Source organism: Protopterus annectens, chromosome 11.part0 (assembly GCF_019279795.1).
Source record: "Protopterus annectens isolate FY-2018-M chromosome 11.part0, PAN1.0, whole genome shotgun sequence".
NCBI classification, from domain to species: domain Eukaryota; kingdom Metazoa; phylum Chordata; order Ceratodontiformes; family Protopteridae; genus Protopterus; species Protopterus annectens.
The window spans coordinates 291,813,643-291,840,257 of NC_056745.1; the positions used below are offsets into that span (position 1 = coordinate 291,813,643).

At 42.6% G+C, this 26,615-nt stretch overlaps 1 protein-coding gene across 2 annotated transcripts in view; it reads right to left on the bottom strand.

Annotated features, from left to right (window-relative positions):
- Window positions 1–26,615, bottom strand: part of NR1H4 (nuclear receptor subfamily 1 group H member 4) — an 856,459-nt gene that overhangs the window by 13,252 nt on the left and 816,592 nt on the right. For both annotated transcript variants that reach the window (XM_044087787.1, XM_044087788.1), the window contains exon 9: window positions 10,045–10,158. In XM_044087787.1, the coding sequence (XP_043943722.1) occupies window positions 10,045–10,158 (114 nt within the window). The remainder of the gene's footprint in view (window positions 1–10,044; window positions 10,159–26,615) is intronic.

The window sequence follows — 26,615 nt, forward strand, 5'->3', positions numbered from 1 at the left end:
TATTTCTGCTAGTTCAGTGATATGGATCTCCTTCCAGATGAGAGCACCTCCAGCAAGATTTCAATGGATTACCCAATTAGACTATTGAAATTCTTAGGTTATGAAACTGGTGGCAATGCTGCCTGCAGGTTTTTATGCATCGCCCCACCACCCGCTCTTTCACAGGGTTTACCACTTTTAAAACAAAGGACATAATCATACAGGTAGAATGGTTTTGGTATGTGGTGCTTTAGCATGCATTGTTTAGTGTTATAACGTCTAGATTTTGTAAGATACTTCATGTTTTTATAATGTCAGTGATAAGGGAGCTATTACCTCCATTTATCTGACTAATGCATATTTATTTAAGGGAGCTATTACCTACATTTATCTGACTAATACATATTTATTTTGTTTCTTTTTAGCCTAATTAGGCAGGTAGACTGGATCTCAGTGGTCTTTTTTTGCAGCCATGATCTAGTTTCAGAAATTTTAAGAGATTCAGAGAATACAGTGGAAGTATTTAAGTAAAGTCCCCTGTAAAGATTTCTTGTATTAAAATATGTTAAAATATGTGTCTTAAAACGCACAACACATAGGATTAATAAGAAAAAAAATACATATGTAGGCATTACACACAACTGAAAACTCTCACTTCATAGCATAAGTGAGGAGAAATTCATCAACAGCATATAGGCAAATATTATATTACATAAGTAAGGAAAATGTCATTATCTTTAAGTGGAGGTATTGGCAATATTCCAACACTAGGAAGTTGAGCACAGGAGCCAAAGGATCAAGATTTTCCAATTTATAGTCAGTGTGTGGGGCTAAGGCTATTAAAGAACAACACATGACATAATCCTAAAAAGCACAATATATTGGTGCAATGATTAAACTACTACCTCACAATGCTTGGCTCTCCAGTTCATTTCCCAGCTGGAGTGAGTGAATGCTCTCCCGTTGTCTACATGTCTTTTCCCTAGAGAGTCTAGATTCTTCTGACATCGCAAAGACATCCAGATAGGTTACCTAGCAATGGTGTGTGTGTGTGTGTGTGTGTGTGTGTGTGTGTGTGTGTGTGTGTGTGTGTGTGTGTGTATGCACAATGAATGTACATTTATCTCGCAATGCATTGGCATGCTTCTCAGAACTAGATTTCTACTTCAGCCATCCAGGTTACTGTGATAGTTCCCAGGGACTCTGAAATGGATAAAGCAGATATTGCAAAAGAATGAATTAATAAATACAATAGGAATTTTAGCATTAAGCAATCCCTGGGATTCAATAATGCCTACACTAAGTGTACACCATTATGAATGAACAGACAACACAGACATAACTCACACCTTCTTCCTCCTAATTATAGTTTTCCTACTGATATTCTTGCAACTTTAAATACTGACAAGGATTCGCAAAGGTTACCACAAAGTGTAGACTACATGTAGACTTACTGTAATCTTTCTGAGTGACTAGAAAGCACAGAAATGTGATAAGATTGTTGTTGAATACATATAATGTACACTTAGTTTCATAGTTTCATAGTTTCATAGTAGTGTACTAGGCTATCTGCCCGGGGGCATTTATAAGCCTAGCCAACAGTGATGTGGCTTTACGCCACCCCATACTATATAGTTGCGCCTCTCTAGTAGTGACACATGTGGAACCCCATTATTTAGTAAACTATACCTCTGTCTAGTAGTGACACTGAGGTCACTCCGGGTAAACTGATCTCCCATCCATGCATCGAGATTTTTCTTGAACAGTGCCAATGAAGGGCTCTGTCTCACGTGAACTGGGATTTTGTTCCAGAGTATGGGTAACCTCTGTGTTATGAATCTATCCCTCCAGCATGTTCTATTCATATTTGTGCAGAGGTTGAAATCTTTAGCTCGTGTGGTTCTGGTGGATTTGGATTTTTGAGATGGAGCATGTCCATCAATTCCTGGTTGGACATGGCCCTGTATGTTAGGCACAAATCGCCTCTGAGCAGGCGGTATGCTACTGAATAGAGCTGGAGTTTCTTTAATCTAGCTGGATAAGGCACATGTTTTAGACCTATGATCCTCTTGGTGAGGTACTTCTGGGGTCTTTCCAGTTGTTGCATGTGCCGGGTGAGATACATCCCAAATGGAGCATTATATTCAATCATGGGCCTGACAAGGGAGGAATACAGAGGTACAATGACCTCCTTTGATCTGGATGAGAATCCCTTCATGATGAGATGGGCAAGGTAGAAAGTCTTTCTGACCACTTTGGCAACATGGTTGTCAAAGGAGAGGTCACTATCGACTTGAGTCCCCAGGTCTCTGATTACATCTTCTGTATTCAGTGGGTTATTGTCTACGTGATAGTTTGTGGGTACTTTGTTTTTCCCAAAGGGATGACTATACATTTTGGCGTTAAGTTTGAGGCCATGATTCCGCACCAGTTGTCCGTTTCAGTGAGACCTTTCTGTAGGATGTGTGTGTCGGCAGGTGAATCCACTATGGCACCCAGTTTGCAGTCATCTGCAAACTTTGTCAGCCATAATCCTTCCATGTTTGCTTTCACATCTGAGAAATAAATGCGAATAGGAGTGGACCCAAGACTGAGCCTGTGGGACACCACTTGTGACGGGTTTTGAGTCTGACATGGCTCCAGCAATTTTAACCTTATGGGTTCTGTTTTTTAGCCAATTTGCTACCCATCTTGTGACATATGGATTTACATTTAGGCTGCTGAGCTTGTCAATGATGCCAGAGTGTGGTATTGTGTCAAAGGCCTTAGCCAAGTCCAAATAGGCAGTGTGGACAGCCTTGCCCTCATCGATGGCACTAGTGACTGTCTCAAAGAAATCAACCAGGTTTAAGAGTGGTTAGTGTAGGCTTTATTGAATCTGGTCCAATGACTTTTTGGTGGCATCCTTTGAGGACTCACTTATCCTCTAATAACATGTTCAGAAGAAATGCATTACAAGGCATTCCATTTCCTAGACTGAATCTATAAGAATGATCAGTTTATCTTATAATTTTTTCACTTGTGTCTACTTAAGCATTACAAAATTTCATGGGAGAACTTTTCAATTGATATTATTAGTAATGTTAGTAAAAATGATGCCATTTAAGTAGATTCTAATAATGTACTTATTTCAAGTGGTTGTTTGTGCCCAAATAGATTATAATTAAGTCATTTAAAGACTATATGCATGTCAAATAAGTTTTTAGTGATTATGTTATTTATTGGCCATTTAGTAGAGTCCCAGAAGAACAATTAAAGCTTAAATTATGCAGACACTTTAAAATCACTGCTAATGTCCATTTACTAATTTCCAGCAATCACCTAAGGATATTTATTGTAGAATGACTTGTTTTTTAGAAATGATTCAATATTTTTTCAGAAGCAAGATGTTTATTTAACTTGCAAATTCTGATTTTTTTATTTTTCACCTGTTTGGATAAAAAAGTGCTTTGCGCAGTGAATGATTCTGAAAATTATACATGACCGCTACTTGACTAAACCAGTGGTGGACACCTGCCTGAAAATAAGAAAATTGACATTAACGCATGTTTGTTTTCTTGCATATATATATATATATATATATATATATATATATATATACTTTTTGGACATAATTTACTCTTTGTTAGCATCTTTCTGCTTTAAACTTAAGTATGTGTTTTATGATGAGTCGTTTGATGATCTGAAGAAGCAGATTTTATCTACAACTTTAACTTCTTTTTTAAGTTTAAACATTATTTTCCTGGAAAATGCTGAATCTAATTTTCTTAACTCCTGTTGGATTGAACAAATTTAACTCTGCTACTATAGAGCAATGCCAGAGATGTGACACTTGTAAGAAAGGCGATTGATTCCATATTAACTGATATATGAAAATCTGTTAAACTGTTATTCTTTGATTTACTATAAAATGATCGCACAGCATTTGACTGAAAGGTCATAATATTGCATACATTTGACTGCAAATATTTAATTAAAAATGCACATGACCAAAAATCTATTTGACTGAACATTATTTCACTGATTGAAAAATCATAGAACAAACCTGACATAACATTCCTGGACTCCCCTGTACCCCCTTAATGAAATATACTAACTCCATGGTTGAACAACCATGGAGAAAAGAAAAAAAATACCATGCATAGTGAATCAGTCATGATACACAAACACATATACATTTGGGGGTGCGACGTGACAGGTGGCATTGACATTCTACACATAATCTACACTTCCTTAGGAAATCATACCCTCATAAATGACACCATCACATACTAAATTATACACTTCTACATATTTCTGTCATCTCTGACTCAATGAAACATTATGTGTATTTTCAGTCAAATTGTTTCAGCTACTTGCGTTCAGTCAAATGCAGTTCAATCATATTATAGGTTCATAGGTTGGTACTAGGCTATCAGCCCTAGGGCCAATACAAGCCTTGCCATAACAATTCCCTGGCTATTTCTTCCCACAATATTTACTTCCCTGGACCCCTGTCTAGCAGGGTGACTGACATGATCCCCGGGGTAAATTTCCTATCTCCCATCCAATTGTCACGGATCCTTTTGAAGAGGGCCAAGGAGGCGCTCTGCTTGACATGTATGGGCAGTCTGTTCCAGAGTATGGGGAGTCTCTGGGTCAGAAACCTATCCCTCCAGCATGTTTTGTTCATTGTGATGACAAGGTTTAGGTCCCTGGAGCGTGTGGCTCTGAGGGATTGGGATTTCTTTAAGTGTAGCATGTCCAACAGCTCTGGGTTTGACATGGCCTTGAATGTTAAGCAGAGATTACTTCTGAGTAGACGATATGCGACAGAGTATAGCTGGAGTTTTTTTAATCGGTCAGCATTGGGCATCTGCTTTAGTCCTGTGATTCTTTTAGTGAGGTGTTTCTGTGGTCTTTCCAGTTGTTGCAGAAGTCTTTTGAGGTACATACCAAATGGGGTATTGTACTCTATGATGGGTCTAATGAGGGATGAGTACAGTGGGACAATGACCTCCTTTTTTTTGGATGAAAAGCCCTCAGTGATGAGGTGTGCCACATAGAAAGATTTCCTGACTGTTGTGGCGTTGTGGTTAGCGAAGGTGAGACCACTCTCCACCTGTGTTCCTAAGTCTGTTATCACACTTTCGATGTTTAGTGTACTGCCACCTATGTGGTAATTCAAGGGTACATGTTTTTTCCCAAAGGGGATAATTATACACGTCTTGGCATTGAGCTTGAGCCCATGGCTCTGGCACCAGGCATCTGTTTCTGTGAGGCCCTTTTGTAGAATATGCACATCACTACTCTTCTCTGTTTTTAACAATAATCTTCACACTGCTATCCCTAAAGCTACCTGTATTCAATATGCTGATGATTCCACTCCCAACTGTTCAGCCACCTCCCCATCCGAACTACAAATCTTAACCCAAAATACATTTAACACTATTGAGAACTGGCTCGCCAACCAACGCCTACTACTGAACCCCAATAAAACTAAACTTCTACTTTTCACCCCCACTAGTAGATCTGCCACATTTTCATTCTCTGTCACGTCTAACAATGGCACCACTATCTCCCCAGATCAACACACTAAACTTCTAGGGGTTATCATAGACAATAATCTCAAATTTGACCTACAGGCCAAAAAAACGTACATACCATCAATAAGAAGCTTGGATCACTGTATAGAACAAGACACTCTTAACCCCACTGGCTAGGACTGAAATTGCCTGATCACACCTACCCTCTACTCTTTTATATGCCTTAATTGTACTCTCAAACCTCAATAAAACCGAACTAAGTAAGCTGTCCCATACCTATAACCATAGTGCCAGATTCGCTACTGGCTCCACCTATAGAACCCAACACTGCCAGAACCTGAAACAACTAGAATGGCTAGAACTGCCCAGCTTAATTCAATTCAATCAACTCCTAATAGCGCACAAAGTTCTGTACCACCCTAAAGATACTCCCCCTCTCATAAATATTATTAAGCCATATAGCAACCTGAGATCCTCACGGTCAGCTGACAAATTACTGGTCCAAACCCACAAAGCTAATAACTCAGCTGGTGAATCCCTGTTCACCAGCTATGTTGGCAAAACCTGGAATGCCTTGCCAAACTATATAACCCTACAATCCTCCAAATGTCTCTTCAAATAAAACCTCAAACAGTATCTAAAATTGAACTGGCTATGCCCATGTACCAACCTGGATTAAGTTATAAAACAATAGCATAATCAGTAATTATCATAACATAATCAGTAATTATCATAACTTCTAACTACATCACCATGCTATGTATTCAATCTTACTTGTAATTGTGTCTGTCCATGAGAACTGTGGGTCCCTACTAGGGACTAACTGTGAGCTACAGTCTTACTTGTAATTGTGTCTGTCCATGAGAACTGTGAGTCCCTACTAGAGAACATTACTACACCAATGTACATAAAATATATTACCACTTTGTTTTTATATATTCTAATTGTTTTCTAACTTCTTGTGTAACCTTTGTATGTCTGTCCATGAGAAATGCGAGTCCCTACTAGGGAACACTTCTAAACCAATGTACATAAGGTATATTACCAATTTTTTTAATATATTCTAATTGTTTTCTAACTTCTTATGTAACCTTTTGTATGCTTGACTATGTGGAGCTTTTCTCCCCAGGCCTCCACTGAAAATGGACATGTATCCAGTCGGACTATCCTGGTAAACAAATGTAAAATAAATAAAATAAATAAATTTGGGGATTCAGTAAAGGCTCCCAGTTTGCAGTCATCTGCGAACTTTGTTAGCCAGAGTCCCTTAGTGTTGGCCTGTACTTCAGAGAAGTAGATGCCAAACAAGAGTGGTCCCAGGACTGAACCCTGAGGTACTCCACTTGTCACTTGTCTGGAGCTGGATTTGGAGTCGGCTACTTTTACAGTATGGGTTCTGTCAGTAAGCCAGTTGGCAACCCATCGAGTGATGTAGAGATTTATGCCCAGCTTAGTAAGTTTATCTAGGATTCCAGAGTGGGGGATGGTGTCGAAGGCCTTGGCAAGGTCCAGATAGTCTGTGTGGACTGCCTTACCCTCGTCCACGGCTCTGGAGAATGATTCGAAGGAGTCAATCAGGTTCAGGAGACATGATTGACCCTTCACGAGCCCAAACTGGGTGGGGTCCAGTGTTTGAAGGTTGCCAATGTCTTTGTTTATAAGTTCCATGATAATACGTTGCATGGCCTTGCAGATCAGGCTCATCAGTCTGATGGGACGGAAGTTCCCAAGATCCAAGGTGGATCCCCTCCTGTGGAGTGGGATAACTGTAGCTGTGCGCCACTCAGTGGGCATGAAGCCTGAGGTGAGGCTATGATTAAACATGACACTTGGGTGAGGTGCCAGTTCATTTTGTAGTTCATGTAGTACACAGCCCGGGATGTCGTCTGGTCCCATGGATGCTGTAGTCTTAGCTTTGGAGAGTGCGGTTTTTACCTGTGTGGCCATGATTACTGGAATTTGGCAATCTTTCGGTATTGAGATGGGCCGTTTAGGGGGTGAGAGGGGGATGAAGTTGGCAATGAATCGATCAGCCAAGATATTGGCAATGTCCTTGGGATCAGTATATTTAATGCCATTCTGTCGTAGCTCAGAGCAGATCTGAGCATTGCCATTTAGATTCTTGACATAGCTATAGAATGCCTTGTGGCTGTCTTTGGAATCTTTGGCAATTTTATTTTCATAACTAGCTTTGGAGGATTTTATGAGGGATCTCAGCTTCTTACTGAGGTTGGTAAGGGAGTTTTTTTGCATCCTAGGATTTTCCTCTATTCTGCAATGGTTTCTTCCTTCTATTGTATAGTTTGTTTATGACAGGGGACCACCAGATTGGCTTACTTTTTTTAGAGGAGAGCGTCTTGGTTCTATTTGGGATGGCATGATTCATGCACGAGTAGATGTGCTCATACAGTGCTTTAATGTAGGATTCAGCAGTCGAACTTTCAGTTCCCATCTGCATGGGTGTCATGAGGTTTGTCACTTTTGACTTGAGTAGCATGAAGTTGGCCTTAGAGAAATTTTTTACGGATGCTTCCTTACTGGGGGTGGGGTGGTATGTGGATGTCAAAGGTGATTATCCTATGGTCAGACCTAACCAATGAGGGGGTGACCACTGGTGTGGAGCATCGATTTCCCATGTTGGTAATGACCAGTTCCAGGATATTGGAGCCCCTGGTGGGACTACAGATTGATTCAGGGCATTGGAATTTATGAATTCCAAGAACTGTTGGACAAAGGTGTTGGTACACGAGTAGTTTTCCCAGTTAATGGCAGGGTAGTTGATATCAGCCAGTATTACGGTGTTTGGTTGTACCGTAATATTTTTCCAGTATGTTTAGAAAGGTGTAGTGAGAATCTTGGGGAATGGTAGAGGATCTGTAGCAAGCTACAATTTGGATTGCAGTCTTACCTAGTTTTAGTTGCACCTGGAGAATTTTGGATGCATTGTGCTGGGCAACTAGCCTGGAGGTGTGAATATCCTTGGTGAATATGGACACTCCTCCACCTTTAGTGTTTCAGTCCTGGTTTGGTGATGGACTTTGGGTATAGTGTAACTTCAAGTAAGAAGCTTAATTTATGATCTAGATTTAGGATTCTATGCAATATTTTCTATCTTCTAAATACGTTGAGGCTTAAATAATTCAGTTGCTTGTTTTTTTCACATGTTATTACATGCTATATGCCTGCTTTGAGCTCCTTATCTCTCAATAATCCTTTGTTATCTCTTCCTAACTTAACTCATATTTGTCTTATGAAAATGTTACTAAAAGCTTTAAAAGAAAAGAAAAAAAAAAGTTACAGGGCACATTACTGATCAGCTCTGAGCCCTTTCTTATTTACAATGGTGATGGACAGGTTGACAGACGAGATCAGGCAGGAGTCCCCGTGGACTATGATGTTTGCAGATGACATTGTGATCTGTAGTGAGAGTAGGGAACAGGTGGAGGAGACCCTGGTGAGATGGAGATATGCTCTAGAGAGAAGAGGAATGAAGGTCAGCAGGACTAAGTCAGAATATATGTGTGTGAATGAGAGGGAGGATACAGAAATGGTGAGGATGGAAGGAGTAGAGGTGGCGAAGGTGGATGAGTTTAAATACTTGGGGTCAGTAGTTCAGAGTAATGGTGAGTGTGGAAGAGAGGTGAAGAAGAGAGTACAGGCAGGATGGAGTGGGTGGAGAAGAGTGTCAGGAGTGATTTGTGGCAGACGAGTACCTGTAAGAGTGAAAGGGAAGGTCTAAAAGAGGGTAGTGAGACCAGCTATGTTATATGGGTTGGAGACAGTGGCATTGACAAAAAGGCAGGAGTTTGAGCTGGATGTGGCAGAGTTAAAGATGTTAAGATTTGCACTGGATGTGACAAGGATGGACAGGATTAGGAATAAGTATATTAGAGGGTCAGCCCAAGTTGGAAGGTTTGGAGACAAAGCCAGAGAGGCATGATTACGTTGGTTTGGACATGTGCTGAGGAGGGATGCTGAGTATATTGGGAAAAAGATGCTAAGGATGAAGCTACCAGGTAACAGGAAAAGAGGAAGGCCTAAGATAAGGTTTATGGATGTGGTGAGAGAGGACATGAAGGTGGTTGGTGTGACAGAGCAAGCTGCAGAGGACAGGAAGAAATGGAAACAGGTGATCCGCTGTGGTGACCCCTAATGGGAACAGCCGAAAGAAGATGATGAATATACAATATTCATCCGTACCCATTAACTGGCTTTTGATGACAAGGCTACCCTAATACTCCACCCTGAGGGGGGGGTGGACCTTAGGAAGCTGTCTGCCACGAAAGGACATACTGAACTCATGTAAGTGAATCCACATTCGTGTGGGTGAGGGACATAGCTTGAAGTATAGGTCACATGACCAAAAACTAAGACGAGTTCAGTGTTGACCGATTTGAAATACCAAGAAAAATGTTTGCATTTCTGCTTTCACTTTTGTAAGCAATCAGGTCAAAACTGGTTTCTATAGGCTTTTAGAGAACAAATACTGTACAATTTATAGATATACTGATTAGTTTAATTAAATGTTACTAAAAATTACCTGGTGACAAGATTGTGATGGCTGTCAACAGGGCATATTCTTCTCTGCACATTTTCAAGTCCCCCATGCTTTTGTAAAAGTTGAACATTGGTGTTATATATTCCTGTGATATTCCTGTTAAAACATAACAACATTTTTAGTTTAGCCATTTTTTTAAAGTAACAAATAAAAATACTTCAGATCTCACCTTGATTAATTAGTTTGTTTAAATGCCTAGAAATTTAGCAAAGAGGATCAAGGCTATGTGATGTTAATGAGTTTTGCATTTCAGCTCTGGAAATATTCAGTCACTTTTGGCCAGAAAACTGCTTACCCACACAGTCTGCAACATGGATAACTGTGCAAAGTTGTGACAGTATTGTGACCTGTACTGTAACAAGTGGATGTACTCATCCCAGTACCTGGTAAGGCACTCAGTCCTTCTCCTGTACTGCTGTGTGTATTCTATTGATTCAGGGGCTGTGGTGACCTGTACTGTAACAAGTGGATGTACTCATCCCAGTACCTGGTAAGGCACCCAGTCCTTCTCCTGTACTGCTGTGTGTATTCTCCTATTGATTCAGGGGCTGTGGTGACCTGTACTGTAACAAGTGGATGTACTCATCCCAGTACCTGGTAAGGCACTCAGTCCTCCTCCTGTACTGCTGTGTGTATTCTATTGATTCAGGGGCTGTGGTGACCTGTACTGTAACAAGTGGATGTACTCATCCCAGTACCTGGTAAGGCACCCAGTCCTTCTCCTGTACTGCTGTGTGTATTCTATTGATTCAGGGGCTGTGGTGACCTGTACTGTAACAAGTGGATGTACTCATCCCAGTACCTGGTAAGGCACCCAGTCCTTCTCCTGTACTGCTGTGTGTATTCTATTGATTCAGGGGCTGTGGTGACCTGTACTGTAACAAGTGGATGTACTCATCCCAGTACCTGGTAAGGCACTCAGTCCTTCTCCTGTACTGCTGTGTGTATTCTCCTATTGATTCAGGGGCTGTGGTGACCTGTACTGTAACAAGTGGATGTACTCATCCCAGTACCTGGTAAGGCACTCAGTCCTCCTCCTGTACTGCTGTGTGTATTCTATTGATTCAGGGGCTGTGGTGACCTGTACTGTAACAAGTGGATGTACTCATCCCAGTACCTGGTAAGGCACCCAGTCCTTCTCCTGTACTGCTGTGTGTATTCTCCTATTGATTCAGGGGCTGTGGTGACCTGTACTGTAACAAGTGGATGTACTCATCCCAGTACCTGGTAAGGCACCCAGTCCTTCTCCTGTACTGCTGTGTGTATTCTCCTATTGATTCAGGGGCTGTGGTGACCTGTACTGTAACAAGTGGATGTACTCATCCCAGTACCTGGTAAGGCACCCAGTCCTTCTCCTGTACTGCTGTGTGTATTCTCCTATTGATTCAGGGGCTGTGGTGACCTGTACTGTAACAAGTGGATGTACTCATCCCAGTACCTGGTAAGGCACCCAGTCCTTCTCCTGTACTGCTGTGTGTATTCTCCTATTGATTCAGGGGCTGTGGTGACCTGTACTGTAACAAGTGGATGTACTCATCCCAGTACCTGGTAAGGCACCCAGTCCTTCTCCTGTACTGCTGTGTGTATTCTATTGATTCAGGGGCTGTGGTGACCTGTACTGTAACAAGTGGATGTACTCATCCCAGTACCTGGTAAGGCACTCAGTCCTCCTCCTGTACTGCTGTGTGTATTCTGCTATTGATTCAGGGGCTGTGGTGACCTGTACTGTAACAAGTGGATGTACTCATCCCAGTACCTGGTAAGGCACCCAGTCCTTCTCCTGTACTGCTGTGTGTATTCTCCTATTGATTCAGGGGCTGTGGTGACCTGTACTGTAACAAGTGGATGTACTCATCCCAGTACCTGGTAAGGCACTCAGTCCTCCTCCTGTACTGCTGTGTGTATTCTGCTATTGATTCAGGGGCTGTGGTGACCTGTACTGTAACAAGTGGATGTACTCATCCCAGTACCTGGTAAGGCACCCAGTCCTTCTCCTGTACTGCTGTGTGTATTCTATTGATTCAGGGGCTGTGGTGACCTGTACTGTAACAAGTGGATGTACTCATCCCAGTACCTGGTAAGGCACCCAGTCCTTCTCCTGTACTGCTGTGTGTATTCTATTGATTCAGGGGCTGTGGTGACCTGTACTGTAACAAGTGGATGTACTCATCCCAGTACCTGGTAAGGCACCCAGTCCTTCTCCTGTACTGCTGTGTGTATTCTATTGATTCAGGGGCTGTGGTGACCTGTACTGTAACAAGTGGATGCACTCATCCCAGTACCTGGTAAGGCACCCAGTCCTTCTCCTGTACTGCTGTGTGTATTCTATTGATTCAGGGGCTGTGGTGACCTGTACTGTAACAAGTGGATGCACTCATCCCAGTACCTGGTAAGGCACCCAGTCCTTCTCCTGTACTGCTGTGTGTATTCTATTGATTCAGGGGCTGTGGTGACCTGTACTGTAACAAGTGGATGTACTCATCCCAGTACCTGGTAAGGCACCCAGTCCTTCTCCTGTACTGCTGTGTGTATTCTATTGATTCAGGGGCTGTGGTGACCTGTACTGTAACAAGTGGATGCACTCATCCCAGTACCTGGTAAGGCACCCAGTCCTTCTCCTGTACTGCTGTGTGTATTCTCCTATTGATTCCGGGGCTGTGGAGAGGAACAGCAGTGTATACGATCTCTATACCTATATAGTCTGTACTTGCAGGTGAGAACAATTACTTTCAGTACATCCTTGGTGGTGTAGCTGTAACCTTGATCTTCTGTTGGCCAAAGAGGTCTGGATGCAGTCACTTGAGATCACTGCAAGGATGGTGACATTACTCTCCTGTGCATGGGATGCTAGTAGCAAGTATTACTGCTCTGGCCAGAGAATTCTGTGCCTCTGTTTTATACTGGGGCCTTCATAGCCTTCCTGCAGTAAACATTATCGGTGGTCATGAATAAAAATCTTGGACTCCACCAAACACAACTGCTGATCCCTGCAAGTTGCAGTACTTTCACCATCACCACACATTTTTAATGTCTGATAAATAACAGAGAAATATGGCAGTCACCTCATGGTCACACCCATGATACAGCTTGTAATCTGCCACACAACATAGGATGATTCAGTCGCATGGACTTTGTTGGGACTGTTTGGTGTGCACCATAGTACAATATTTGTACAATGGACTATAAGGCATGAAAAAATGGCAGCAACAGCATTGTGGCATGGCTTGGCTTATGAGACATTATTATAGCAGTCAATACAGTGACTCCATTTCAGTTAGCTAAGATGTACCTTTACTTCCCCTGTGCCATAGAGTTAACTGCACATGCACAATGCTGCCCACAGTGGCCTAGGTGTATGCCCCATGCCATGTAGAAGTGGATGCAAAGATTTTGGAGAGTGTGCAACATGTACATTAAACAATTTAGAGACAATAATTATCCGAGACTTCATTTGCATAACTACCATCCCTATGTGCACAATTTTGCACCATATAAGTGGGAGAAGACAGGAATGATCCTCATTGCACTGAGGAAGTCATTGTAGACCTGCAATTTGTAACAAGGTTACAAGTAATTCCAATACAGACTTGTTAGATTTGTTAAAGTACAGGTTGCTGAAGGTAGATACATGTCTTTCTCCATATTTATTTGCACTGAACACATTGTACATTGCATGTTACCTTATTTCTGGCAAAGCTGTGAGATCTTGCATACACATAAAGAAAACAGTAGTTGAAACCAATTAGTGTTTTGTGCTGAAGGGATAATCCAAGTAATGCCAGCAGCAATTATGCAGTACAGATCTTAATTGTAGCAGGCCAGCCTTAAGATAAGATATGGTGAAACACATTTTAATGGCTGTATAATTGTATGTGTGTAGCACATATACAGTAATTTTACCCCTGACAGAGATACATTTTAGGCAGTATGTGCACGTGCCAGTTGTTGAGGTTGTTTTATTTCCTTTGGGGGTGAGTTATCATAGTGTCTGTGGTGTTTGCATTGTTGACATGGTTGGAAGTTTAGGCTTGGATTCATTATATGTAGAAAATATACTGTCAGTGGCAAATACAGACAATAAGGGATGCAGTGAACCAATAAGTGGCTACTAGCAATGACTGACACAACGCTAGCACAACTGTTTTACTTTCCCACAACAATATACCTAGCAAGGATCAACTGAAAATGCACCAGCATCATCAGTGATAAACTCACACGCACACACACACACACACACACACACACACACACACACACACACACACACACACACACACACACACACACACACACTGTCCAAGAACAAGGTGCTGCCATAGGCCCTCTGTATCCACAGAAAATGGCTCTTCAGTCAGGATGTTTCCAACTAATCCTATCAGGACTGTGCATGGAAGGATCTTATGGTGGATATCAATGATGTTGGAGGCCATGACCACACTTATGAGCAGGACCACCACAGGGACACAGACATTCATTTGTGTGTATGAAAAATATGTTGTCTGCCTTTCCACAGGATTGTAGGTTGATGGGAGGTTGGCCATTGATTAAGCAACCTCTGATGGAGATGAAAGAGTTCCTGACTTCTGTGACAGGCAGTGCAACATGCATACAGTCCCACCATGTAGTGATGGACCTCAGAGCAGAGTTGTAATATGCACCTAGGATATCAGTATGAGATACACCATGTGGGTACTGTGATATGTGTAGTTACATAAATTGCATTTGCATTTTACAAGCAGACACTGTCCATCTTACTAATAATGTGTGTGTTTTGGATACCTTAGAAATATCAGGGATACAGTCTGCAAGGTCATCTGCATGTGGACAGGTACTTACCTGCACTGCTGGGCAACACGTTCACATTATTTTTGCATTGCAACTATATTTAAGGTGGTTGGTGCTCTTATACTGGGATTTATGATTTATTACATTCAAAGATGAATCGCTATTAGATAACATCACTCTGGAACTACTCGTGCCTGATGTGAGAAGATCATCTAGACAGGATGATGATGATGATGATGGCACTGATGAACCGCCAAAGTTTGGAAGTACACTGGGTGTGTTGGACACCATGTGTATCCATTGGATCCTCTTTTCAGATCATAAGCCCAGCCTCTCTGCCTGTAGTGACCCAGCAGACACACACCACACAGGAAGGAGAAGTTACTGGGGCCACTCAAAGTCAGGGTAATGTGATACCCCCACACAAAACAGTCATTCATATCTGCCACAGGCTTCATAGGGCAAGGGCATTCACATAGGGTAGTGAGTACTGGTGCTTGTTAGAGACAAGGGCACTTTCAGAAAAATGTGTATTAATGTATATGTTTAGTGCTTACTAGAAGCTAGAAGAGTTAACACATTTTCATTCTATTTTATGTACAGCTTAATCCTGTATGAAATTATAAGATGCTTTTTCAAACTGCAGTATGCTTTCTGAAATTGCAAGATGCACCCTGACCTAGTATTTGTTAGCACAGCAAAATTCATGTTATACCTTTTGGAAATGTACTGAGAAGCAGGTGATTATCTGGTAGGTCAGGAAAATGAATGAATAGTGAATGAATAGAACAATACTGTTTTCTATAATGTGATTGAATATGAACAATCAGCCCTGTTCGTGTTATGAGAACATGCACAGCTGCAGAAAAGAAGAGATACATCAGACAAAGACTGCTTGAAGAAATAAACTGTAATCTGTACTTGCTTTGTGCTCGAATTAGCCATAATACCTTGAATGGTAACATAACATAGTGGGAAGTTATATCTAACCGGTGGTCATCAAGGCCACGTTGTTTTTCTTAGGAAGTTTTTTATAAAATTGATAGTGCAAGCAGAAAATCATGGACAAACAGCTGCTATGAAGTAATGATGTTAGAACTTGTGATCTGTTACGTCAGCTTGGTAGGCAATGTCTTGTTAGAAAATGTATAAAGATGGTTTTTCTTCCTGATTCTAGTTAGACAAACTCTGTATTAGCACGTTTTTGTCTCCTTGCTGCAAGATTAAAGTGCCTTAACCTGAATCTGCCGTGTATTTATCTTTTTGAAGTTTATTTTTCCTTTGACAGGTACCATCCTCCCCTGAAGTAGCTGTGTTAATTGCTGCAACCCAGAATATGTCCAAGGCGAACATGAAGGCAAAGGATAGTACCACCACAGCCATTTCAAAGTTAGTACAGCATGGTGTGTTGGACAACTGACAGGAGTGCATGTACTATATGTTAATGTTTGAATAGACTGAATCACCTGCTAGCACGTAGCATGTCCCTCATGCTTGCATGCCATGCATCAGATGCTGTCCACAAAGCTGTAACACCATTACCTGAATGAATGGTGGCCATTAACAACCTAGATGGTGGTCATGCAATGCTAACACTTTTACAGCTACATCAGTTGTGAAGGCGACTATGGCCAGGAGAGGACTTCCCTGCTGTCAGGGCAGTCATGGCAGTGGTATATCTAACAACAGACATCATTTGTGTTCCCACAGTATGCCATCATCTAGCCTGGCCATGGGACCACCCATGCAACTCCTGGTTGAGACAGCTTACATGGGTAGGTATGTGCATGTGATGTCCAGTCCTCTAGAATGAATGTCCTATACTGGTACAAACAGATCGAGCCACAGTGCTGCAACTAGAACTGAGGCTGTGCCCTAGCAGGCGCACACAAACACACGGACACACAGGCACACACACACACACACACACACACACACACACACACACACACACACACACACACACACACACACACATTGCATTTCCAGCCCATATACCTTCTTCCCAGTTCCCTTGATGGGTCATTTATTTCAATGTTGGTGCATTTTATAGCCCCCAGTACCTCAGAGAAAAGGGCTAAATCATAGAAGTCCCTGTGGTGTTTGTTATCTCCTTTGTGTTATGTGGAACTGCATATGCTTCCCTATAAGCTGCAGCATGGCATTGAGAAATTGATGGAGTGTTTGTTAAGGCAAATGCCTGAGATACCCTTACTGTATCCCCAGATTACTGTAGCTAGCATATGTAAAGCCACACACATACCTTGGTATCACCTGGGCCATGGTACAGTAACTCCCCTGGCCCTGCAGATGAAATTGACATATGTCACACATGTCTACCAGGACTACAGATGTGTCTATTCACACAGTACTTGTACTCAATGTTGGTGTTGTGGAGTCCAAAAAATATTAATCATGGTCGGATGACTCGGCACATCCTAGGGTGATGATGTACACCACAGTGGTTTGTAATGGTAATAAGAGCTTCTTGCATATACTTATTAACTAATGTTCTGGCAATGCTATAACAGTTCATAATGTATTTCCATGGTTTGGTAGCATGAAAATGTGTTTTTTGCTGTGTTCAACAACACCAGTGTTAGAGCACTGTGTTGTGCTCTTTATTCAATTATGAATTGTACCACCATCCTGATTTACCTCAATTATGTACATGGCACCTCTGTTCCTCATTAGCATATGGCTGTTAGCATATACCATTGTTACCTTTGCTGCCAGGTAATCCTTGCTCACAATATGTGTGTCTTGAATTTCATAAATCCCATGCATGTCTGCTCATCATGCAAAACTGTTTACTGTAATGTGGCCAATGTTTCTAAATTACAGGGGTTGTGTGATTAATAGGAAAGTGGTTGAAAGTCTGCATCACTGGAAAACTGGTATTGGGAGCAAATAACTAGAGAGGGAAAGGTAATAGAATGGGAAGATGCCAAGAACTAATTTGGACTGCAGGTTAGAGATTGCCTTCCATATCAAGGATTGGTATCATAGTACAGGCACAGAGAATGAAAGTACAGTTGTGTACACTTACCATAAATGTAGATGTTCGAGTGTATTCACTGTTGCAGTCATTACATTTGGGTAATCTGCTGGCAAGTTTCCCTCAGTCGGCCTGAATTCCAAAGTCTTGGGTCTTGCGTCGGTTGCTGTCTCCTCTATAAAACAGGCAGCCAATGCCATTTTCTTTAGTTTTTCTTGCCCCAGATGTCAGGTGCCCCCCAAATGGGTAGCAAAAAAATATATATATGAACTATATATACATGCAACAATATAAACTTTACCTTCATCTACAAGCAAATACACCACAAAGGCTGTAGAAAATAGTGAAGGAAAGAGAAACCCCAGAATAAAAGGGGGATGGCGGGCGGGTAACCTGGACTGCAACAGTGAATACACTAACATCTACATTTATGGTAAGTGTACACAACTGTACTATGTTCTTTGTGTTTCACTGTTGCAGTCATTACATTTAGGTAGAGTCCCAAAGCTGTGGATGGGAGGCTGGAGCTAAACTGCATTAGGGGCGGCTATAAGGCCCTGCAGAACTGCAGTGGCAAAGCCTGCCCTGGACTTACAGAAGAGAGGCAAATGATAATGCTTTGTAAAAGTGTGAACAGAACTCCAAGTAGCAGCTTCTAGAATGTCTTTGGTTGGTACTTCTCTGAGAAAAACTGCTGATGTAGCTGCAGCCCTGGTGGAATGAGACCTAATGCCCTTGCGCACCAGTTTACAGTGATGTAAGTAGCAGAAATGAATGCAGTGGCTTATCCACTTTGAAATAGTCTGCTTTGAAATAGCCTTTCCCTCTGATCCTGCAGCAAATGCCACCAGTAGCTGCTTAGTTTTTCTTAGCGCTTTAGTCCTGCTCAAGTAGAATCTTAGTTGTCTGTGTACGTCCAAGGAATGCAGAATCTGCTCCCCCTTGTTTTGCGGATTTGGATAAAAAGTTGGCAGATGAATAGTTTGGTTAAGAGCCACACTGGAAACCACCTTAGGCATAAAGGAAGGATTGGTCCTGAGGGACACCCTGTCTGGGTAAAATATGATAAAAGGCTCCACAGCCATGAGGGCCTGTAGCTCTGAAACCCTTCTTGCTGAAGTAATTGCCTGGAGCAAAGCTGTTTTCCATTATAAGAACTTTAGATCTGGAGTAGCAGCTGGTTCAAATGGAGGCAGGGTGAGCTTTTCCAGCATAAAATTGAGGTCCCATGCAGGCATTGGTAATCTTCTGGGAGGCCTTAAATTTTTGGCCCCTCTGAGATACTGCTTTATCAAAGGATGAGAAAATATTGGTGGCTCTGTGTTGTAAAGAGCTGAGATGGCAGAGGTATGGATTTTTATTAATGAAAAAGATAGGCCTTTGTCAAGCATCTCAGTCAAGTATTGTAAAATCTGAGGAATATTTAGCTCTGCTGTGTCAGTTCCTTGTGCTTGGTTCCAATCACAGCATCTCTTCCATTTATCAGCATAGGATTTTCTAGTACTAGGCCTTCTGGCTTCCAAAATGACACCCATCACAGATTTACTGAGAGGTGTTTGAATAACTACATGATCAGCCATGTGCTAGCCTGTGTAACTGATTTATTACTGTTTCTGCATTTTCTGTGTGTTTTCTATCTAAAAACAAAAAAACAAAAAAATAATCCTTGTTTTCCCACCTCTCCTCGACTAGTTTAGACCAGTTTACAGACTTTGCTGTATTCTGGGCTGTGGTGTAGTTCCTGTGTTGTCCATTACCTTACTTGGATAGAAGGAAGTTTCTTTGCTCACCAGTGGGAGTGGGGAGCCTTGAGCAGCCTACCTGTCCCTGTAGGAAGTGACCTCAGCACAAGAGCTGTAGTAATTGGTTGTTTTGGACCATTTCTAGCTCTTTTGAAGTTCCCTGTTTAAAATCCGCATTTGCGTGGCTTTGCGTGATTGTGCGCATAGCGCAGCTCCGGTTAAACAAGGTTAAACTTCTTCTGGCTCCGCCACAAGGTTAAACTTCTTCTGGCTCCGCCAAGTCTGCTCTTCAAATTTTCCCTTAAGGAAGCTCTACTCTTAGTATAATCAGACTACTCGCTATATTATAAGCCTAGCACTTGTTCTCAAAACTTCTCTACTAAGTAAGCACTCTCATACTAAGTAAGCACTACATCCACCTACCACCCCCGTGAATATCCACTTCCCTTAAAGGCACAGCACTCCATTATACTGTTCTAGCATGTCGAATGGTAGATTACTGGCGTCCTCTCCAGTTCAGCTGGTTAATCTGGGTATCTTGAGACAATGCTACAATTGTCTCATGTACACAGACAACCCTCTCCTCCTCCCAACAAACACAAATACATGTGAGAGATGCAACTATATAGCCAAACTGGAGGCTGAACTCTCTCAACTCAGGGCTAGCATGACCAGACAGGAGGAGATGGTAACCACACACACAACAAACCCAGTCCCACATAGACCTACCACAACTGCAAACCAAACACATAAAAACACAAAGACATACTCGGAGGCTCTAATAAAAAACTTACCAAAACAACAGAGGCTCCCAAAGCAGACATCCAAAAATCCACCACCTCAAAACAAAACGCATGCAACACATACTTCAATAAATCAGTGTGTCAATCAATCACAGCTCTTAAAGCCAAACACCATGCCTGATACACTAGTAATAGGTGACTCTATAGTCAGACACACTGATGTCCCGCTTACCAGGCTGAACAAGGAGAGGGTGACTGTGAGCTGCCTATCAGGAGCTAGGATCCGCCACATAACACACGCACTCAGGTCACTCCAAAGCAAGTACAAATATGACTCCGTCATTGTCCATGCTGGCGTGAATGACCTGAGACGTACCTCCCTGGACTACATGAATAGAGACATAGAGGAGCTCTCTGATTATGTAGCCCAGGCTGGTATGACCCTGACCCTGAGCAGCATCTTGCCCTCACCAAGAATGATGCCACAATACAAAGACAAGATGATCAGCTTTAATAATTGGCTCAAGTACTGGTGTCATTCTAAGGGGATCCAATGTCTGTCTGCTTGGGATGACATGTTGGGCAAGCCACGCTGCTTCGCAAGGGACGGCTTGCACCTGTCACCACTGGACTTCCGGATATTGGCTAAGGCTCTTGCCACCCCCATAGTGCCTTTTTTAGGCAAGGCTCAAAAGACAAACCCACCTCCTTAGAAAACAAAATGGAAAAAAACTAAAGGTAATGCTGCTCAACACCAGAAGTCTAAATCTCAAGATGCAGGCACTCGATGCACTCCTCAGTATGGAGAACATCGATGTCTGTGCAGTAACTGAAACCTGGTTCAAGGCTCCTGAGAGCACCCCAGCACTACCAGGCTATACCTCGTATCATGCTTTTCGGCCACAAAACCTGGGCCAAACCACAAAGGGAGGGGGAGTGTCCATATTCATCAAGGACACCCACACCTCCAGGTTAGTAGCAACACATGAAGCATCGGAGACCATACAGGTGCAACTAACCATAGGCAAAACTGCTATACAACTGGTAGCATGTTACAGACCACCCTCCCAATCTCAGGAACCCCACTCAGCCTTCCTGAAGACATTGGAGGATATGAATGTATCACAAAATACCATCATACTGAGAGACTTCAACTACCCTAACATAGATTGGGTACATTATTCTAGCCCTAACACCCTAGCCCAAAGGTTCCTGGAATTCATAAATTCAAATGCACTGGAACAACTAGTCACCTCTCCCACTAGGGGAGATAATATACTAGACCTGATCATCCCAAACATGGGGACAAAATGCTCCACACCGGAGGTATACCCCTCACTAGTGAGATCTGACCACAAACTAATCACCCTGGATATACATATCTCACCTCCACCCCCAGCCCAAAAGACCACAGTGAAAAACTTCTCAAAAGCAGACTTCACTCTTCTTAAGACTGAGATGGTATCCTTTAAGCCCACTGGGCCAGTGGATACTACATCCCACAATGCTGAATCCTTCACAAATGCTTTCTATGGACATCTCCAAGAATGCATGGATCATGCAATCCCAAATAAATCCAAAACCCTCTCCACCAAAGGCAAGCGTCCTGTCTGGTGGACCTCAGCCATTAACAAATTGTATAACAAAAGGAAGCTACTGCACGACAGAGCAAAATCCCATAAAGGGAAGACATCTCTGATCAACACTAGCAGAAAACTATGTTCTCTCATAAAAACATCCAAGGCCAACTTTGAGAGAAAAATCACTAAGGACACTAAAGATAACCACAAAGCCTTCTTCAGCTATGTTAGAAACCTGGGCAGAAACCCTCAGATATGCTCAGAGTTAGTTCACAACAACAGAAAATACACTGAACCCACAGATATTGCCAACATTCTGGCTGACAGGTTCAGTGCAAATTTCTCCCCTCCCTCACCCCCAAAAGAAGAAATACTCATCCCAGCTGAATGTAATCTCCCTGTCATCTCAGATGTCCTGGTGAGAGCAGCCCTCAGCAAAGCAAAAAACACAGCATCAATGGGACCTGATGGTATCCTGGGTTGCGTGCTACGTGAACTCCAAGAGGAGCTAAACCCGCACATAAAAATGCTATTTAACCTTAGCCTTACTACAGGATATGTACCTGAACACTGGCGTACAGCAACAGTGGTCCCACTCCACAAAGGGGGTACCTTTACAGACCCTGGGAACTACCGCCCCATAAGCTTAACCAGCCTGGTCTGCAAAGCTATGGAAAGAATCATTATGGAACTCATAAACAGAGACATTGGGGACCTACAGACACATGATCCCACCCAGTTCGGCTTTGTAAAGGGCAGATCCTGCCTTTTGAACCTGGTTGACTTTTTCAAAACAGTCACTAGAGCCATTGATGAGGGCAAAGCAGTCCATACAGCCTACCTGGACTTGGTTAAGGCCTTCGACACAATACCCCACTCAGGCATCATAGATAAGCCCAACAGCTTAAATGTAAACCCTTATGTCACTAGATGGGTTGCAAACTGGCTAAAGGACAGAACCCATAAAGTTAAAATTGCTGGAGCAATGTCAGACTCAAAGCCAGTCACAAGTGGTGTCCCACAGGGATCTGTCCTGGGACCCCTCTTGTTCGGCATTTATTTCTCAGATGTTAAAGGAAACATGGGAGGGTTGTGGCTGACAAAGTTTGCAGATGACTGCAAATTAGGCGCCATAGTCGATACACCAGCGGACACATACATCCTACAAAAAGGCCTCACAGAAACGGACAACTGGTGCCGGAGTCATGGCCTTAAACTAAATGCCAAAAAATGTATAGTCATCCCCTTTGGGAAAAACAAAGTACCCACAAATTATCACATAGACAGCAACCCACTGAGTACAGAAAAAGTAATCAGAGACCTAGGGACCCAAGTCGACAGCGACCTCTCATTTGACACCCACGTTGCCAAAGTGGTTAGAAAGACATTCTACCTTGCACACCTTATCATGAAGGGATTCACATCCAGATCCAAGGATGTCATTGTACCCCTATACTCCTCCCTCATCAGACCCATAATTGAGTACAATGCCCCATTTGGTATGTACCTCACCCGGCATTTGCAACAGCTGGAGAGACCACAAAAGTACCTCAACAAGAGGATCAAGGGTCTCCAACATATGTCTTATTCTGCCAGACTAAAGAAACTCCAGCTCTATTCAGTAGCATACCGCCTGCTCAGAGGTGATCTGTGCCTGACGTACAAGACCATGTCCAATCAGGAACTGATGGACATGCTCCACCTCAAAAAATCCAAATCCATCAGAACCACAAGAGCTAAAGACTTAAACCTCGGCACAAGTATGAATAGGACATGCTGGAGGGATAGATTCATAACCCAGAGGCTTCCCATGCTCTGGAACAGAATCCCAGTTCATGTCAGGCAGAGCCCCTCACTAACTCTCTTCAAGAGAAATCTTGATGAGTGGATGGGAGATCGTAAGTTTACCCCAGGGGTCACATCTGTGTCACTACTAGACAGGGGCACAGTAAACTAATTCTATTATATAAGGGGACTTTCACTGTGTCACTACTAGACAGAGGCACAGTATTCTAAATCTATTCTGTACATTTTTGTACCATTTCATGGGGTGGCGAAAGCCACATCACTATGGCTAGGCTTATAAATGCCCCAGGGCAGATAGCCTAGTACTAAACTATGAAACTATGAAACTATGCTGCCAGGTTCAGTGTTTGGAGCTGATTGTGCAGGATCTGATTGTTTTGCTGAGACAGTAAGTAAGGTATTTGAGGCAAGTACCAAGCAGGGAATTGAGACATATTCCTTAGGGCTGGGCCAGTCTGGGGCAATTAGTATCATCTTTGGTTTTTCTTGTCTGACCTTTAGTAGAACCTTGGAAAGAAGAGGCAGAGGAGGAAAGGCGCAAACTGATAGTTTTTTCCAACTGAAGGATAGGGCATCCACTTTCCATGCTTGTCTGTGATAAATCCTTGTGCAGAATTTGTCCAGTTGATAATTCCAAGGAGAGGCAAATAGGTCTATGTCCGGACTTCATTTCTTTGTTATCATGCTGAAGACTTGTGGATCTAGTTTCCACTCGTGAGGGTCCATAAGGTTTCTGCTTAAGTCGTCTGCCAGAGTATTTTGCTTTCCTGGCAGGAATTGAGCTTGAAGATGTACTTGGTAAGTCAAGGCTGTGTCCCACAGTGCCAATGCTAGTCTGCAAAGGGGGTATGAGTGCGTGCCCCCTGCTTGTTTATGTACCACATAACCGTGGTGTTGTCTGTCTTTATCAGTAGTTGTCCTTGATGAAGTAAGTCCTTGAAGGCTGTCAGGGCATTTTGAACAGCTAACATCTCTTTTTGGTTGATATGCAGATGCATTTGTTTTGGGGTCCATATGCCCTGAATGCATCTTCCCACCAGGTGGGCCCCCCATGCATAGTCTGATACATCTGTTGTTAAGGTTTGGCTGGCAGGGGGTAGAGTGAAAGCTCATCCCATGTTTTGGTGACATGCCTTTGCCCACCAAAGAAACTCCTGTTGTAGGCAGGGAATGAGAGGAATCATTGTTTCCAGACTGTGACAATGTTGACTCCATAAACGTTTTAGGTACCACTGTAGTTTCCTCATATGCAGTCTTGCATATGGAATCAGTAGAATGCAGGATGCTATGAACCCCAAAACCTGCAGAGTTTGTCTTGCAGATAACTGGGTTTTTGTTGCCATCTGTTTGAAGTAAGTAGTCAGTTGCCTTTGTTTGTCTGGCTTGAGGAAAGCCATCTGGGCAGTTGTATTCAAGCTTGCACCCAGGAATGTTATCTTTTGAGAGGGTACCAGCTGTAATTTATTTTTGTTTATTGTGTACCCTAGGCATGTTAGAAGCTTTTTCACAAACGCCAAATACTGAAGAAGAATGTCCTTGTTCTCTGCTTGAATGAGACAGTCTAAGTAAGGATAGATTTGTATACTTCTTTGTCTGCAAAATGCAATTACTGGTGCCAGGCACTTTGTAAAGACCCTGGGCACAGTAGATAAGCCAAAGGGCAGTGCAGAGAATTGGTAATGCATAAAGCCAGCCTTGAAGATTAGTTTCCTCATATGCAGTCTTGCAAAGATTCATAACCCAGAGGCTTCCCATGCTTTGGAACAAGATCCCAGTTCGTATTAGGCAGAGCCCCTCACTGACTCTCTTCAAGAGAAATCTTGATGAGTGGATGGGAGATTGTAAGTTTACCCCAGGGGTCACATCTGTGTCACTGCTAGACAGGGGCACAGTAAACTAATTCTATTATATATGGGGACCTTCATTGTGTCACTACTAGACAGAGGCACAGTATTCTAAATTTATTCTGTACATTTTTTGTACCATTTCATGGGGTGACAAAAGCCACATCACTATGGCTAGGCTTACAAATGCCCCAGGGCAGATAGCCTAGTACTATACTATGAAACTATGAAACTACGAAACTATGAAACAGAGGTATCTTCTGCACAATTTCCTTATTGGGATATGCAGGTATGCCTCTTTTAAGCCTAATGTCACCAGCCAAGCGTTCTTGCCCAGCATGGGCAGAAGCTGCTGCAAAGTTAGCATTTTGAATTTTGGAATGTCCAGGAATGTATTCAAAATCGATAAATCCAGTATTGGCCACCAGGCCTTGTCTTTTCTCGGTACAAAGAACAGTCTGGAATAAAACCCTTGTCCTTTTTCATGCTCTGGCACTGGCTGAATAGCCCCCATATCCATGAGGGACGTAACTTGTTTCTGTGCCTCTGCCCATTTATTTTTTGGCAGATCTGGCCAACCGTTTGCAAATGGCAGAGTGTGGAAGTGGAATCTGTATCCCTGAGATACTATGTTTAACACCCACTTGTCCTGGGTTATTAACTGCCAGTTCTGAGCATAAAGTGCTAATTTTCCCCCTAAGGCTGCTGCCAAAAGATAAGTGCTTGGTGATGGCAGAGGGAAGTCATTGAGACTGTTTACTGTAGGGTTGCGCATTATTTTCTCCAGATTTGGAGGTAGAAGCACCCCATTGCTTTGACCTGTAAGAATCCTGTGACTGGTATCTAGAACCTTTAGGGTGCCTGGATTTGCCCCATGGAGCTCTGTCGGACACAGAAAAGGACCAATTTTTTGTAGGCCAGTATCTACTGAATCTTGGTGGCTGCACTTGTAAGAAGTCTTTTACAGTTTGCATAGACTTAGCTTTGTCTTCCATTTTCTTTAAAACCTCTTCTGCCTTAATACCAAACAGAGTATCATGCTGTAAAGGTGCATC